Consider the following 17,412-nt stretch of genomic DNA (forward strand, 5'->3'; position numbering starts at 1 on the left):
TTTCATTTCAAGCTCTGCCTCACCCTTTCCAGTTGCCGGCATGAAATGCTGCTTTTCAATGCAAGGAGTCCCTTCCAACTTTTTTTTTAAAAAAAGTTTGATGTTTTATCATGTTTTTAATATTTTTTGGGGGGAGCTGCCAAAAGTGGATGGGGAAACACAGCCAGATGGGCGGGGTAGAAATTATTATTATTATTACTGCTACTACAATTCTTCTTTTTTGCTTTTTAATGCTTTATTGAGATTAAAAAGAAGTAAGAAACACAAGGATTAATCAGAAAAAAGGAAAAGAAAATAATATTTGTTACCTCACACCACAGTACGTTCTTCTTGAGTCTCCAATGACTTCCCGCCACCACATCATGTATTTACCACTTAGTCTATCTAGCGCACTATTAATTTCCATTTTCTTTTTGTTCATTTTCATCAATATGATGTTCTCTTATAATTATCCATCATACCACAGAAGTCATTCAAGTCCTGCCACTGACGTCACGTTATTACAGCAGTCCTTAAGGTATTTTTTTTGTACATGCCGCATTTCTTAATAAATGTTTGATCAGTATTACGTCTCAGTTTTTTTCCTCTCATTTTTGCCAACTCAACTGAGTAGGCTATTATTATTATTACAATTCTGTTCTTCTGAGTCTAAACCCAAGAAAGCATTCTGGTAACTCTCATGGTGCGCTGCTTCTATATACTTTTATATACTTCTTTTTCACAAGTACTAAAAGAGCCAGAGGCTTGTTTCCCCCAAGGGATTAAACTTTGTTACCAGGTAAGGGCCGGCCCAAGACATTTGGGTGCCTGAAAGGAACCTCAAGAGGGCAGCCGCCTCCTCCTCCTCTCTCCTCCAGGGAAGATCCAACTCAGGAACAAGAGGCTGGGGAAGAAAGATTTGCCCCCGCTGAAGATGCTGCGCCGCCCGAGGCCGCCGCCTCACCTGGCCTCTCAGGTGGGCCGGCCGAGAGTACAGCGGAACCTCGAGCTGCGCCCTCTAGAGGCAGCAAGCTGCCCCTGCAGCTGCTCGGCCGGGCGTGGGAGAAACCAATTCATCGCAGAGGATGGGGGGGGGAGAGAAGGAAACCAGGCATATTTACACAACGCCGCGCGGCCCTCATTTTATTCTGCTGTTTTAATACCGGGTTTATCTCTACGGGGCCGCGGGCGGCGAGGAAGTAAAAGAAAAAAAGCCGTGCGTATTTACTTTCCTGCCCCACCCCCCCGTGCTTCTCGGGAGGCGTTGGTACGCGCCACGCCAGGGAGGCGCGCGGGGCGGGCTCTGCGAGCGACGGGGCGGACGGGCCGGGGCTCCGGGCGGAAGCGGGTCGAGGGAGCCGGAGAGCGAGGTCTCGAGAAGCCCGGCCGGCAGCAGGGAGAGAGGAAGAGAGAGAGAGACAGAGAGAGAGCCATGGAGTCCCACCGCTGGCTGCCTCTGGAGGCGAACCCCGAGGTGAGGGAGCCGGGGGACGGGGAGCAAAGAGGGGGCGAGGTGTATATGCTTATATATGTGTGTGTGTGTGTGTATATATGTATATATATATATATATGTGTGTGTGTGTATATATATATGTGTATATATATATATATGTGTGTGTATATATATATGTGTGTGTGTGTGTGTGTATATATATGTGTATATATGTGTGTGTGTGTGTATATGTGTGTGTATATATGTGTGTGTGTGTGTGTGTATATAATATATTATTTTATACATATATATGTATTACATTATATTTATATATATATATATATATATGCTTTCGTAGATTTTCACGGGTACAGGAATGCAGGTTTTGGTGTCCTCGGGTGTCTTCCCGTGTAAAAGTTGGGGTGTCTAGGCGACGTTTCGACGAGGTCTCACTCGTCATCTTCAGGCTGGTGCTTTCGGCTTCTTGTTACTGGAACAGAGCGGGATCTCAATGTTTGAGATCCCGCTCTGTTCCAGTAACAAGAAGCCGAAAGCACCAGCCTGAAGATGACGAGTGAGACCTCGTCGAAACGTCGCCTAGACACCCCAACTTTTACACGGGAAGACACCCGAGGACACCAAAACCTGCATATATATATATATATATACACACACACACACACACACACACAGAGAGAGAGGGATGTAATGCACACAGACTTACATGAATATATACACACACATATTTATTTACATCGACCCTGTTTCCCCGAAAATAAGACAGTGTCTTATATTAATTTTTGCTCCCAGAGATACCCTAGGTCTTATTTTCAGGGGATGTCTTATTCTTTCCATGAAGAAGAATACAGTACACATTTATTGTTGAACAAAAAAAAGAAGAAGGAAATTTATTACCTGTATACGGTACAGTGCCTTACGGTAGCTTCCGGGGCCTTATATTATGGGGTGGCCTTATTATCGGGGAGGCCTTATATTAGAGCGAGAGGCAAAACTGGAAGTAGGTCTTATTTTGCAGGGATGTCTTACTTTCGGGAAAACGGTATACATATTTGTACTCACGCACATATGTATCTACGTAACACACAATATATTTATATTAATGCACACACATATATGTGCACACACTCACATATTTATTGACATCTGAATATAAGTATATTTGTACACACACACATATACACACATATATGTATGTACGTAACACAATATATTTATATTAATGCACACACATATATGTGCACACTCACAAATTTATTGACATCTATATATAAGTATATTTGTATACACGCACATATGTGCACATATATGTATCTACGTAATACACAATATATTTATATTAATGCACACGCATGTATGCACACATTCACATATTTATTGACATCTGTATATAAGTATATGCACACACATATATATGTAATAGATATTTATATTAATGCATACACATGTGCATACTCACATATTTATATACATCTATATATTAGTATATTTATGCACACAAGTATAAATATAGGCAGGCATGCACATATATATTTATAAACACATATATATGCTTGCACAAACATCTATTCATATACATATATGTATACATGTGCATACCGTATATACAATTATATATATACAGTTTATATGTACACACACACTTGCATGCACACATATATGCATATAGACAAACAGCTTCATTTTATATATTTAAGTTTGCGGTGGTGGCAGTGGCAGTAGGAGTCAATTCAGAGTTTGTTTTGGGATGGAGGGGAAGGTGGTTGGGAGAGAAATGACAAAAAAATGGGGAGGGGCAGTTGTTTACTTGCTTGCTTATTAAACCTATATACCACCTTCTATCCGGCGATCACAGGGTGGTCTACAGTATAGAAACTCAATATGTATAATGTAAGGATGACAGCATGAAAGACAATGAAAGGGGGGGGGCTGGGATGAGGAGGTTATGCATAGGGGAGCATGAGCTGTTGGGGATTTCAGGAGGGTGGAAAATGAGCTAAAGCATTTCCAGTTTAAGTTTTACTGCTTAGTGACCAATTAGAACTAAATCACTTTTTTTCTTCCTGTTTTTTTTTTTTTCAGGTCACAAACCAGGTGAGCATATTTTTATTTATTTAAGATAACAATTTGCTTGTTGTATTCTTGGATTTTGCACCTCTTCTGTTCCCATAACCTTTTGGCTGTGATGTGTATATTCCTCCTTTATTCTGTCTCTGAGTGCATGGATGTGTGCCTGTGTATTGTACACCCACCCACAGGCTCTCTCTCATCCGTCAGCTGAGGATAACACTTGGGCATCTGATGAAGTAAGCTCTGGTCCACGAAAGCTTGTGCTGCAATAAATATCTTGGTCTTTCAGGATGCTGCAATACATGTTTGCATTTGTTGCAAGAAATTGACTGGCTGCCTTCCCTGTTTTAAGGCCAGGGAGTTTCCCATTCTCCTTCAAGGCCCTGCACAGTCACCACAAAAAATTATATCCTGGCCGCCCCCTTGCAGCCTACTCATTTCATTAGGGAAAGCATCTCCTTGTGGAGAATTTAAGTTTGGGAGAAAATAAACTCATGAACGTAAAAATGTGTTTTATGGTTTTATAAACAGTGTTTGATAACAGTGTTCATCACTGTTTCTCTCATGGTCTCATAATGTTTCTAAGTATAAGTATCCGTATCTTTAATCTTGTTAATCATAATTTGCAATGCTTAGAAACTTGATTCTCAAACATCACTGTTTTTATTGTTTTGGTTCTATAACACTTGGTTTCCCTCACCATAGCTTCGTATCTTTTGCATCTTAACATGTCTTAAGCATTAATGGAATAGGGTATCATCTTCCTTTGTGTATGTCAGCTACCCAAGACAGTTGACTATGCAGCTTCTGTATTTTGCCATACCTATCATAGTTTTTGCTCTGTCCTGTATAACTGGTCCTAGGTGACACCACAGGAAGGAAATGCACTTCCTGTATGCATAGGACAGTATCAGTTTTCTAGGAAAGGATAACAATTAAAAGTGATGGAGTTGATGTGGAAAGGTGACCTCCTTTTGAATATGTGTATAAAATATGAGGGGTGACTTTTAAAAGAACAAACATATGTAAGTTACTACTTAACCCCTTGTTTAGAGGATAAATAAAGGACCATCAAGGCACTTTCTTGTACAAGATTCAGAATAAAGAGTCTTAATTTATGTTGAATCTGAGCTGGGTATGTGGAGGAAGAGGTTTGTGGTGTTTGCAATCTGATCTTTCGAATGTGACGCATTAGGCTTTTGCCGATGTTGCTCAGCAGCATCCCTGAGAAGACGAGACAGGTTAATTGCTTATTGCTTGGGTGGTAACGAAATCTTTCACAGTAGATGAGTTTTCTGGCATGCTCAGAAGCTAGTGCATCAGCACATATGGTTCATGAAGGAATTTCCCTTTAGGCCTATGTGACAGATAAGTACTAGTACAGTAACTCTTGCTCAAGCCATCCCTGTAAAATTCAGTAAATGCAGTTCTTACCTTTACCTCCTCACAATCTCTTTTTTTCTGGAGAAGGATTATTCAGCCTTGTAATTACACAGTCGCCTGACCTTATGGCAAGCAAGCAATGGCTCCAAGTCGTGCATATTTTCTCCTGCTTGGCATACTCTGGAGGGGGAGGTACAGCAATATATTATGGTAGCTGCTGTTTCTTCTCCTCTAAGATGCTAAGATTCAGGGAGGCAGGAGTGTCAAGCGACAGTTGCCATGTCACTGCATTCATTTTGCCACCTTTAAACTTTGTGGTGGAAGTCCGTGTTGCGTGAGTGTGAGATGAACTGATTCCATAGCACGGTGCTGGGTTTCCCCAGCTGGGAAAAGTCAGTGCTGGGTTTTGGCAGAGTATATGGAAGACTGAAAGAAGATAAACTTGCAGAGTAAGTGGCACAGAGACCCCGCCCTGAAAAGTCGGCATTATAAATGCATTATCTACTAGATAAATGCTGTTTGCGTGGGATCAGATTGAGTTCAGCAGGTTTATTAATGTGGCACACAAGTTAAAGGTCTCCTGAATTCTAGTGGCCCGGCTTGTACCATTGGTAACTAGATTTTGACAACCAAGTATACCCGGTAAGTCTTCTGTATCCATGTTCATGCACAGGTGCTGTTTAATTTCAAGCTCTGTATAATCAGTGGTTTATGCAGAGAAGTGCACTGCTTCAGATTTTTGCAACCCTATCTAAGGCCTTTTCTTGGGTGGCAATTTATGATTAGTGAAGCATTTGAGAATTACATGCTGCAGGTCCCTTAGTGTGCTTTGTGGCAGTAGTAACACCATGGGTCTGTCTCCATACCTGAGCCTCTTCCATCAATTATTCTATGTAGTTTATCTCCTCAGTTCTGTTATAACTTAAGTAGGGATCGGAGAAGCAAGTGATGACTGTGACCAAGTACAGTTAACACATTTTAAAATCCAGGTACAGGTCAGGATAAGGATTAAGGGGTTAAGCCAGAGGCTATGTGGAAAATGTGGGGTCACCAATGTGAAAAGTTATTCTCTTGTGCATCTGTATTGATTAGTGTAAGAGAACTTTCAGATGAGTCTCTGAAGATAAAATTGGTTATCCTCAAGTGTGTTACTTTCTAATTTCTGGAGAGAGCAGTGGGAAATGAAATTAGGAATAGCATAGTTTGAAGGTTGCTTCTTTGCGATACTGGGTGGGTGGAACCCTTGAATTTCTTACTTTGAGCAGAAGATTGCTTTGCCACATCACAAACTGCTTATATAAAAGTCCTCCGAGTTTGAAAAGTTACTTTAAAATGCAGGGATGGGTGGGTGTAGGAATCACAGTTTGAGAATCACAAGCCACAGGCAACCTTAAATTTGCAAAACTGATTGCATTGCCCCCTAGATCTCAGCTACACTTAAGTTCCTGAAGCAAAACCATTTTTCCTTGAGATTTGAAGAATTCGGTTTCTTAATAATATATAACTTAACATTGCTGTTTATTACTACCATCCTCTGTCAGTTGTGCTGTCTATGTTGAACCATACTGAAAGATGCAAAATATTACCTTTTTTTTTTTGGAAAGAATTTTTTTTTACTGTACACTGTATGAAGGCTATACTTATTGATAAATGCTTAATGTGTATCTCTCTTTTCCTAGTTTCTCAAACAGCTAGGGATACATCCCAGCTGGCAATTTGTGGATGTTTACGGCATGGAACCAGAACTCCTTAGCATGGTGCCAAGACCTGTTTGTGCCATCCTTCTCCTCTTTCCAGTAACAGAAAAGGTAAATCTTATTTATCTTCAACACAGTTATCTTCCCAATGAAGTACTTTAACTTTGGTGTCTTACAAATGACCTAAGGAAAGCAGGCTTTGGTAGGTTCAGATCTTGGTCAGACTAGAACAAAGCTATGTTTCATACATGCTCACCCATTTTTCTCTTCTTTCTTCATGAACCTTGTTTGGGTGAAGAGACTCTAGCTTCTTTTCTTTTTTAAAAAATATTTTTAATTAAGAATTTCAACATAATAATTTTAACAAAGATACATCAGCCACATTATCCCCCCTTCCGCCCCCCCAGACAGAAATCCACCCTCCCTCAGCTCCTTTCTTTGGTTTCTCAACACATATTTTTATTTGCATGTTGTAAAATTGTAAAGAGCCTCAGTTTGTCTATCTATATATATATTACCAATAAAGATTTTGTAAATGTTTATTCAAAACTTGCCAAAGAGTTCAGTTCATTTTGTTGTTTCTTCAAATATTTTATAAAAGGTTGCCATTCATTTTTAAAATCACAGTTATCCTTGTCACATAGTTTGTATGTCAGTTTTGCCAATTCCACATAGTCCATCAGTTTTTCTTGCCACAGTTCTTTCGTCGGGATTTCTTCATTCTTCCATCCTTGTGCTATTAAGACTCTTGCCGCCGTTGTCGCATACATAATTTTTTTTTAAAAATTTCTTTGGCATGTCTTTCCTCACAATTCCTAACAAAAAAGCTTCAGGTTTTTTCACAACTGTTAGATGAAACATTTTCTTTAACTCATTATGTATCATTTCCCAGAACATTTTACCGTATTTTTCGTCCCATAGGACGCTCCGTCCCATAGGACACACCTAGTTTTTTGGGGGGGAAATAAAGGAAAATTTTTTTTCCTTTATTTCCCCCCCAAAAGCAGGTCGGGGAAACCAAACCAGGTCGAGGAAGGGCGCTGCACCTCCCTGAGCTTGTGGGGCTGGCCGATGTCTGCCTCAGGCGGCAGGCTGCTATCCGCAGCGTGGGGAGCCCTGCGGGGAACCCCTGCAGGACTCCCTACGCTGCGGATGTCTGTCCGGCGGGCGGGGCGCTCTGCTGTCAGGGCGCCCGACGCTCCGGGAAGCAGGCTGCTATCCGCAGCCTAGACATCCCTGCCGGACCTCCTGCAGGGCTGCCCGGGTTGCGGATGCGCTCCCGAAGCGCCGGGCGCTCTGCTTTCAGGGCGCCCGACGCTCCAGGTAGCAGGCTGCTATCCGCAGCCTAGACATCCCTGCCGGACCTCCTGCAGGGCTGCCCGGCCTGCGGATGCGCTCCCGAAGCGCCGGGCGCTCTGCTTTCAGGGCGCCCGACGCTCCAGGAAGCAGGCTGCTATCCGCAGCCTTGACATCCCTGCCTGACCTCCTGCAGGGCTGCCCAGGCTGCGGATGTCTTCCTGAAGCCTGGAGAGCGAGAGGGGTCGGTGCGCACCCACCCCTCTCGCTCTCCAAGCTTCAGCGAAAGCCTGCATTCGCCCCATAGGACGCACCCAGATTTCCCCTTCATTTTTGGAGGGGAAAAAGTGCGTCTTATGGGGCGAAAAATACGGTAACTTTACTGCAATCCCACCACATAGGATAAAAAGTCCCTTCTTTTTCCTTGCATTTACAACATAGGTTTGAGCCCATTTTATACATTTTCCCTAATTGTACTGGTGGTATGTACCATCTATACATCATTTTCATGTAGTTTTCTTTCAGTAAAGAACAATCTGTAAATTTTAGGTCAATTTTCCATAACCTTTCCCAGTCTTCCAACATAATATTGTGGCCTATGTCGTGCACCCATTTAATCATAAATGCTTTCACCTCTGTGTCTTTGGTCTCCCATTCTAACAAGATACTGTATGCACCTTTCAACTGTTTTTCTTTCCCTTCTACCACTTCTTTTTGAAATCTAGATGTTGTATAACTAAATCCTTTCTTCTTGTTGTCTTTGTATGTTTCATATAATTGTCGATAATGTAACCAACTCTGAAAATGGTCTTTTATTTCTTCGTAGTCTCTTCATTTCCATTTCCCATCTTGATCCTTTAACAGATCAGTATATGTAAGCCACTTTCCTTTCTTTCCAAGTGGTTTGAGCAGCAAAGCTTTGTGTGGTGATCCTTTAATTGCAGAAGGAGGATCTGGTCCTCCAATCCTTCCTGTTTCCCTTGAACCCCTTCCACAATTCCATTCTTCTCTTAGTTCTCCTACCTTGTCTCTAACTTTTTCCCGTTTGTCCACCTTGGATTCTAATTTATTAACCTTGTCTCCCAACATCCCAAATTGCTCTTTCAAAACTCTGAGTTTTCAATATCCTTGCGTACTTGTTCAATCAATGTTTGATTGGATCGAGTAAATTCCTTTCTCCCCCCCAAAAAATTGTTATTGGTTTTCACAATATTATAAACAAACAAACACATAACATAAACAAACATAAATCATAGCCTGATTGAAATTTACACTTATTAACTTTGTTAAATGACCTCCCTGCTTCCCCTTGGTTGAATTTCATTGCATATCCTTTTAAAGGTTTCCCAAATCATAATTCTTATAAAATTTAACTTAAACATTAGCATCCTTAAATCTTCACTTTATGAAATGAAACATATTATCACTTAACATAAATAAAATCCAAAGCCGAAGCCAATTAAGTATCTGCAAGCTGTTTTCAGTTAATTTAACTTAACATATTTAACTCAATAATCATTAAATTTAATCCACTCTTCCTGATACTCCTCCTCCTCCTTCTGGTTAGGTCGGCTAGCTCCGAAAAATCCATCATCTTCATCTGCCATTCTTCTATCATTGGTAATTTTTGGGTTTTCCACCTTTTAGCTAACAAAATACGAGCAGCAGTTATGGCTCTGCAATTTTCTGAATTCAGGAGAGAAATGGTTCAATCAATGCAGGAAATTACTCGAACTGCTGCTACTGCCACAACTGGATTGAGTAAATTCCTGCATTGATTGAACCATTTCTCTCCTGAATTCAGAAAATTGCAGAGCCAGAAGATCTGCCTTCTCTTTTCCCCCTTTCTCTCCAATCTCTGCTTGTCCACTAGCCCTTCTGCTGGCTGCCGCAGCTGCAGCTGCTCCCCTCCTAGTTGTTACTGTACCTTCCTTGCCCATCAGGTCTTATCAGCTGGTTCCCAGTGTTATTTGAGATGTTCATGGTCACACCTGCTAGCCCAGTTCCCTCCAACCGTGAGACTTTCCCCCCTGCAAACTTCCTTACAGTTTCACTTTCCCTCTTATCTGCCTCCTCCCTCCAGACAACAACAAAACTTAAAATCATATAACAAAAGGAAGGCACAAACCAAAAGGAAAATAATAATAAAAACTTCCAATATAACAGGGGACATAAAATATACAATTAAAAGGGTATCAAATAAAAAAGACAGAAGAAAGTAAAAAATAATTTAAAAATCCAGAATACAGACGAAAGGAAAAATTAAATCGGTTCAGCTCTAAATTGGTGTCTTAAAGAAACTAAAATGTTATTTAATTTGTACTTATCTGCTTGTAATTGTCTCAAACAGTATTGGCTTACAATAGTTCCAAAGTCTATGTCTCCATATTATTTCCTATTTGTAATTCCATGGCAAGTTGTCTTATTATTTAATTCAGTAAAGTGCTGGAGATTGAATCAACAGGTCCTTCTTGGCAGGCTCTTTCAGTCACTTGGAGTGTAGAAATTAGTTCGGAAGCTGTTCCAGGCTCTTTCCCACTTTCGGGGGTATCCCCAGATGTGCTAAGAGTTCCCTTCTGGCTTCCTTTATTTCCTTTCTTTCCCCCTTCTGCTCCAATGCCTCCAGCTGTCAGTAGATTTTTTACTTTGTAATCCCACAGATAACTTGATGCAGTTACTGTATATATCCTTTGAATGTAACTATTCAGCTAGTCAGAGTAAAATGTATCCATTCTCCATTGCTGTGTACAGTGGTACCTCGGGTTAAGTAGTTAATTCGTTCCGGAGGTCCATTCTTAACCTGAAACTGTTCTTAACCTGAAGCACCACTTTAGCTAATGGGGCCTCCTGCTGCTGCCGTGCCACTGGAGCATGATTTCTGTTCTCATCCTGAAGAAAAGTTATTAACCTGAAGCACTATTTCTGGGTTAGCGGGGTCTGTAACCTGAACCGTATGTAACCTGAAGCGTATGTAACCCGAGGTACCACTGTAGTCAGTCTCTATATCCCATTCACAAAAACGTTCCTTTGCAGAGTTCACCCACGGAAATCGGAAGCTGTTTTGCTTCCGTTTTGCCAAATCAGTTTTTTAAACCCTAATTTCAGTTTTAAATGTTTTATTTGGCCTTTACCTCTAATCGGAAAATCCACTGCTTCTGCTGACGGATCGTAGCTTCGGCAGCAGGCTGCGTTGGTGCCGAAAGCGAACTCGAGTCTCTTCCCTTTCTCTCCTGTGCGCACAGCTGCGGCCAGGAGACGTGATTTTTCTCTCAGCTGGAGCCCTCAGGTCCTCACTCTCCTGTGGGGTTTTTTTGGGGGGTGCCCTGAGCTCTAGTGCTGCCCTCAAAGCCTTTCTGCCAGCTCTGTGTCACAGACGACACTTAGCACACTGCCACTCTCCTCTGCAGTGGACCGGAAGTGAGACTCTGGCTTCTTAAGCCTCAGTTTCTCATGACACTTGAACTTGTTTAAGGCTTTCTCCACGTCAGGATTTGATCCTGTACCCTAAATCTCAGTAGACAAAAATACTCCTAAAGCAGGGACCTACAGCCTGCATGCCCAATTTGTCTCGCCAGGTCATTGTGCCAAAATTGCTCACCTGCCATCATATGTCAGCCCCTGTCAGAGTGACTTGTTGGGGAACGAGGGACCTGGATATGCCCCATCAGGTGGGAACGATTCCCTACCTCTGTCTTAAAGCTTATGGCAGGTCTGCAAACAGTGATAATGTGGAGCAGGAGGAAATAGTTAACACCTGCAGTTCTTTACTTTTCCCCATAAACCCTTCCTGGGTATGCAGAATATATTTAGCCACACATCTGCAAATGAATCCCAAAAATTAGTAGCAACTGGCCACGTAATGCTAAGGGAACCATTTTTTATTTGACTGCCTGAACAATATAGGGTTTTTCATATAGTTGACGTGGTCACCTGGAAGCCATGGATGTTTACAAGCCTGCATTGATCAAGTTCTCACAGTATAGTCAAACCTCGGTTTTCCAACGTCTCGGCTGCCGAATGTTTCAGAAGCTGAATGCTGAATACTTCCGTTTTCAAATGTGCCTCAGAAGCTGAACGGCTTTCTCAATTTCCCCCATTCAACTTGCTGACAGCCCTTTGATCCTCTGTTTTCGAATGTTTCGGAAGTCGAAGGGACTTCCAGAACCGATTAAGTTCGAAAACCGAGGTTCCACTGTACTTTAAACTTCGTTTTTCTCAACCACAGCCTCTTTGGAAAACATAATTCTTCAGGGGAGAAAAATCTGGATATTTAATTTTGTTGGCCACCAGTGTAGACACTGTTCATATAGCAAGCAGTTCAGGCCAAAACCTGTACTAACCTGTTGGGCCTCCTATTAGCAACTGCAGTGTTGAGTTGCTTAATTGTTTAAATTTAAAAATGTTCTGATCTTCTAAAATGAAGTTCCCTACTAATTGAGAACAGGATCTTTACTTTTAAAGTGGCAGGAAGCAGGCATTCTTAGAAGAAAAATAGGCAAATATCTCTTCTAAGGTCATGCTTGTTGCTCAGTGTGTATATTTATTTAACAACAAAGTATGTGGTTTTCCGCAAAACAACTGTTTTTGTTGCTATGAAAACCTAAGCTGCTTTAATTTACTAACATTACAGTTCTAACCTATTTACCTTGGACCAAGCCATATTTAATTCATCAGGGCTTTCCTCTGAGAAGACGTGGCTAGGATCACACTTGAAATACTACTTTTTCCTGGTTTTTGTGACCAGGTTAGCCAAAGGTTTGTTTCAGCATGAGCCAGGCCTTTGCAACAGTCCAAGTTGTAGTGTATCTCAGTTGCTGAAATCCGGGAATGGTTTAAATATGTTTGAAAAAGTTAAAGACCTGTACAATAGGCTTGTTTGTTTGTTTTAGGATATTATAATGATTTATATTCCTTGACTTAGCTTGGTTGGGAGCAAAGGTTAAAACATTTGTCAACTGAAGAGATTGCAGGTAGATTTATAACAGAATGTGCTATATAATAGACACAACTAGCTGTCATGTGCTTTGAAGATTATTCGGCCAGTGAAAGAACTCGGTATAATAGTATATAGACTTTAAGCATAAGCTAGCAGATGTGAAAACTAGCAAGCTTTAGTTTGCTTCGGTTGACAATTGTTACCTTTAGCATCTTCTCTTTGTAAAAGAAGATGGTGAATTTCTCTTACTAGCAGTGAAACTAGCCATGCTAATAGCATAAATTGATGCATGTTTACTGAGAGTAAAACAGTCAGTTAGACAATCTGTAATGTTTAGAAAGGTCTCCAGTTTACTAGTGGCAGTATCTCAAAGCAAGAACCAACTTTATTTTTAGGTTGTATTGCTTCTTTTTGGCAAGGACTGCTTATGTTATAGAATTATTCTTTTAAAAAACAGAATTGGGAAAAAGCAAATTGTGACGTGTTTTTTATTCTTGCCTTCTAGTATGAAACATTCCGAACGGAAGAGGAAGCAAAAATAAAAGCTCAGGGACAAGAAGTAAAACCATCAGTGTATTTCATGAAGCAAACAATCAGCAATGCCTGTGGAACTGTTGGGCTTATTCACGCTATTGCAAACAACAGGGATAAAATTAACTTTGGTAAATACTTTATTTCTACTATGGTGCCTCTTAATGGTTTGAAGGGTAGGGGGCGCTCCTGAACTGCTTATTGCTTATACTGAACTGCAGAAAACTTAGAACTGCAGAAAACTTAGAAATAAGCAAAAGTTGGCTGAAATGCTCTTGGAAAACAATTGCCATGATATGAATAGCTGCAGCAGAATAAAATGCATAGCAAATTCAGCATGGATTTTTAAGATTAATGTTGTCCTCAGTTCTTAACAGGTACTGTAATTATTTATGTTGTCACTTCATGTGAAATAAATAAGATCTGATAAGTTCAGCAATCCTTTTTGTCATAGAGTTCAAAGTAACATATTTTAACATATTTTTAAATTCATGTTCTTTTATTTGTTCTAGAAACTGACTCCTCACTAAAGAAGTTCCTAGATGACTCTATGCACATGAGTCCTGAAGAGAGGGCCAAATATCTAGAAACTTACGAAGTCAGTATCATTCCTTAATATAAATTTGGGAAACGGGAGTATTTTGCTTTTAGGCCTATGTATGTCAAGCCAGATTGCACAGGCTTTGGGTGGGGCAATCAATGCAGGGCTTTTCGTTCATTTTTACTAGGGAAGTTTAAGAACTACATGGGACGCAGGTGGCTTTCCGATCAGAAGGTCGGCGGTTTGAATCCCCACGACAGGTTGAGCTCCCGTTGCTCGGTCCCTGCTCCTGCCAACCTAGCAGTTCGAAAGCACGTCAAAGTGCAAGTAGATAAATAAGTACCGCTCCGGCGGAAAAGTAAACAGCGTTTCCGTGCGCTGCTCTGGTTCACCAGAAGCGGCTTAGTCCTGCTGGCCACATGACCTGGAAGCTGTACACCGGCTCCCTCAGCCAATAAAGCGAGATGAGCGCCGCAACCCCAGAGTTGTCCGCGTCTGGACCTAATGGTCAGGGGTCCCTTTACCTTTACCTAAGAACTACATACATTTGGCTGAATTTTATTCTCACTCTCTCTCTCTCTCTCTCTGTGTGTGTGTGTGTGTATACACACACACACTGCCCTTTGTTGCTTGAAAACAGTATCAGTGGAGTAAAATGAAAGGCAGCATCATAGAAGCATTCAAATATTTACACTTGGACTGCTCACCCATATGCCTGAGTTCAGAGACACAACTTCATTTGCCAAAAACCTCTCAATGTGCACCCCATTCCCACCCAATCTGGCTGACCACAAGGCCCAGGCTGGAAGATGTGGGAAGAGATGCTCCTTCAAATGGTTTGGTTTGATGCTGTTAAGGGCTTTATATATTAATGCATGCCAGCAGCTCAGATTTGGTCCTGTAACAGATAAGGTGCCTGTGCAGCATCCGTGTGATAATGAGAGATCCCTGATCCAGTCCCTTGCTGCTTGCAAACAAGGTTTCTGGCACCTGTACAACCTTGTTTGATGAAGATGGTTTGGATAGATGTTGGCTTACTAGTGGCATCACAGCCAGCAGGCACAGTTGTGGGCTCTTAATCTGTGTTTTGTTGGTTTTGCTAGGAAACCAACACCGGTACTCTAGCTGCTGTCTAGACTGGAGCTCCTCCGTCTCACTATTCTGCAGTAAAGTCAGGGCCACACCAGCCATGCCACCTGGAAAATTCCCCATAGCATTCAAGTATCCCTTCATTTTCATAAGTCTCTTGTGGGCAGACCATCTTAATTCCCCCCCCCCCAACCCTGGGATGGAGAGGGGGCAATGAGGTTCTCCCACCATCAGTCCAGACCTCATTACAACCTCAGTATCCACCTACACTTCCCCTAAATGCTACTTGGGATCTGAAGGCACATGATTTCATTAAAAAAGCTGCTGGTGTTTGGTTAAAGAGTCTAGAATGGTATTTTTATTTAGAGGAGGGAACTTAAAAATCTGGGTTTGGCACTTGCATTATTATAAATCACTGCATAATGTAAGATCTTGCCTATAAACTAATCGCCTTTTTATTATTTCAGGCTATCCGTGTCACTCATGAATCCAGTGCCCATGAAGGTCAGACTGAGGTATTGAACTTAATGTGTTTCCCCCCTGAGTAAAATTTTGAGTAGGGATCTTTCTGTATGCAGTTTCTAACAAGTTGCTTGGGGGGGGGGGGTTCTTTCTTTTCTGTAAAAAAAAAATTCTACTAGGCTGCTGAAAACTGGAAAAAGTGGTATCTATCCTGCAGGGAAGTAGCAAGGGTCCATATGAATGTATGAAATATATAAAGTTACAAATATAAGATGTTTCACTGGTAGCTGTTATATTAAACTGGCTCATAGTTGTAAAGAGGCAGTGCTTAGGTCGATGTCAGTTCATCCATTAATTTTTTGGGTAAAAAGCCACATCTGCCACCAGTATGGTAAGGATAATACTAGTTGTGTTTTATTATATGGGATTTTTTTTAAAATGAGGCCTCATATCTGAAGAACCAAATGCTTGGGGAAAGTGCTATATGAATATTAACAGGAAGCTTTTTATTTAATATTGTAAAGGCATGGACAATTATTTTCTTACCATAGGGACATTGTCTTCTTCCTACCCTTCCTCCTCAGTTCACACCAGCACATACATGATGAGCACACTGTGAGCACATTTAATGCTAAAAGACACTCTTCTCTAATCTAATCTAATCCGATCCCATGTGGTGAGACAGCTGTGGTTATAGGCTGGTGCCTGGGTTTTTGTTTTGTTTTTTAAAGACCCATGTTGTACAATCAATGATAAAATTGAAATGCTTCTATTTTTTAGTTGATTTCAGCAGGATTTAGCCTTGTCTTTAATTCTGGATCGTGTCCATTAGCCATCACAAATGGCAAAGTATCAATAGGTGAAGGTTTAGGCAGGATACATACAATAAAACTGGTGTCCCACCTGTGTGCGCCACATTCTCCTTCCTGGGCTCTTTGGGATAGGGCTGAGGCAAAAGAAATCCTGAGAGCGTTTGGCTACTAGATTTTGGTCTCCCCTTCAGTGGATCCTTTCCAAAACTTTGTGCGCCAAAGGCCCACGACAGGCAAAATGGGTACTTTAGTATTTTGTATTTAAAGGTAACATGTAATATTTAAGTTACAATAATAAATTATTATTATTATATGTAGCGCATTAGGCCATCCAAAGCATGGCTGCATACTTTGTCTCATACCATTCATATAGCGTAATAACGGAATGAAATAAATTTCAGCGTATGCAGCCAGGTTTACTAAATGCAGCGGAAACCAACAATTTCTGTGTGGATTTTATTTTAGCATAATTTGCCTATGCATTGTGAAAAGATGCAATTAAGCACAAGGCCTGCTTACAGATATGTTTGAGCAATGATGGGGAGGGAAAGGTAAAAATTGTATCTGGCAGGCTGTAGGATGGAGAACAACGTAGTGCTGTTTACTAAACACTGAAATGCTTCAGTTATTCCCCATTTTGGCTTCGCTTGCAACAGGTTAAATGAATTATTATGGTGAAAATCTTGGCAGAGGCGTAGCCATGCTGGTTTTTGTAGCAAAAACAATCAAGGAGCGTTGTGGGCACAGTAAAGACTAATAAATATTAAATGAGCTGGAGTGCCCAAAATCTTACGCTGTAATTATTTGTCAGTCCTTAAAGTGTCACAGGACTTCAATGTTAGTAACCCGGCTTGTACATCACATGAAACTAAAACTTGGTTTGGGGTGAATGCACAGGTTCTTGAAGATGAGCTTGCATCGGCCTTGTTCCTCCCTGGTCCTTTTGGCTGCCGTGCCAAGCTAAGGTGTGGCTTGACTTAATGTTTCATTTGACCCGGGCCTGTGGTTTAGTGCTCTCCAGACTAACCACAAGCTGTGTGAACCAGCCACTAACTAAAATGGGCTGGGTGCCTGAACTTGTGAGTTTTTAAGTTGGGAAAGCCTCGTTTTATTACTGGCTTACACTGTTTGTGTTACAAGGGTGTAGAGAGCAAACTTGTGCTGCG

The 17,412-nt window shown here is 41.3% G+C and overlaps 2 protein-coding genes across 8 annotated transcripts in view; one reads left to right on the forward strand and one right to left on the reverse strand.

Moving 5' to 3' along the window:
- Positions 1 to 17,412, reverse strand: part of LOC310844094 (mediator of RNA polymerase II transcription subunit 22-like) — a 304,807-nt gene that overhangs the window by 2,558 nt on the left and 284,837 nt on the right. The window contains exons 1-2 of one of the 4 annotated variants that reach the window (XM_083737895.1): positions 894 to 1,144; positions 776 to 859 (exon numbers count right to left, since the gene is read on the reverse strand). The exons of 2 other annotated variants lie outside the window; for them this stretch is intronic. In XM_083737895.1, the coding sequence (XP_083594021.1) occupies positions 776 to 799 (24 nt within the window). In that variant the 5' untranslated portion in view covers positions 800 to 859; positions 894 to 1,144. Of the gene's footprint in view, positions 1 to 775; positions 860 to 893; positions 1,145 to 17,412 lie in introns of those variants that run through there. One more of the 4 variants, XM_083737898.1, reaches the window with a different exon arrangement.
- UCHL3 (ubiquitin C-terminal hydrolase L3) overlaps positions 1,247 to 17,412 on the forward strand; it is a 30,269-nt gene continuing 14,103 nt past the window's right edge. For 2 of the 4 annotated variants that reach the window (XM_083737885.1, XM_083737887.1), the window contains exons 1-6: positions 1,296 to 1,453; positions 3,512 to 3,523; positions 6,562 to 6,690; positions 13,317 to 13,473; positions 13,855 to 13,940; positions 15,440 to 15,487. In XM_083737885.1, coding sequence (XP_083594011.1) covers positions 1,412 to 1,453; positions 3,512 to 3,523; positions 6,562 to 6,690; positions 13,317 to 13,473; positions 13,855 to 13,940; positions 15,440 to 15,487 — 474 coding nt within the window. In that variant the 5' untranslated portion in view covers positions 1,296 to 1,411. Of the gene's footprint in view, positions 1,454 to 3,511; positions 3,524 to 6,561; positions 6,691 to 13,316; positions 13,474 to 13,854; positions 13,941 to 15,439; positions 15,488 to 17,412 lie in introns of all 4 variants that reach the window. The other 2 variants (XM_083737888.1, XM_083737886.1) reach the window with 2 other exon arrangements.

Source organism: Podarcis gaigeae, assembly GCF_964106915.1.
Source record: "Podarcis gaigeae genome assembly, chromosome: 4".
Taxonomy (NCBI): domain Eukaryota; kingdom Metazoa; phylum Chordata; class Lepidosauria; order Squamata; family Lacertidae; genus Podarcis; species Podarcis gaigeae.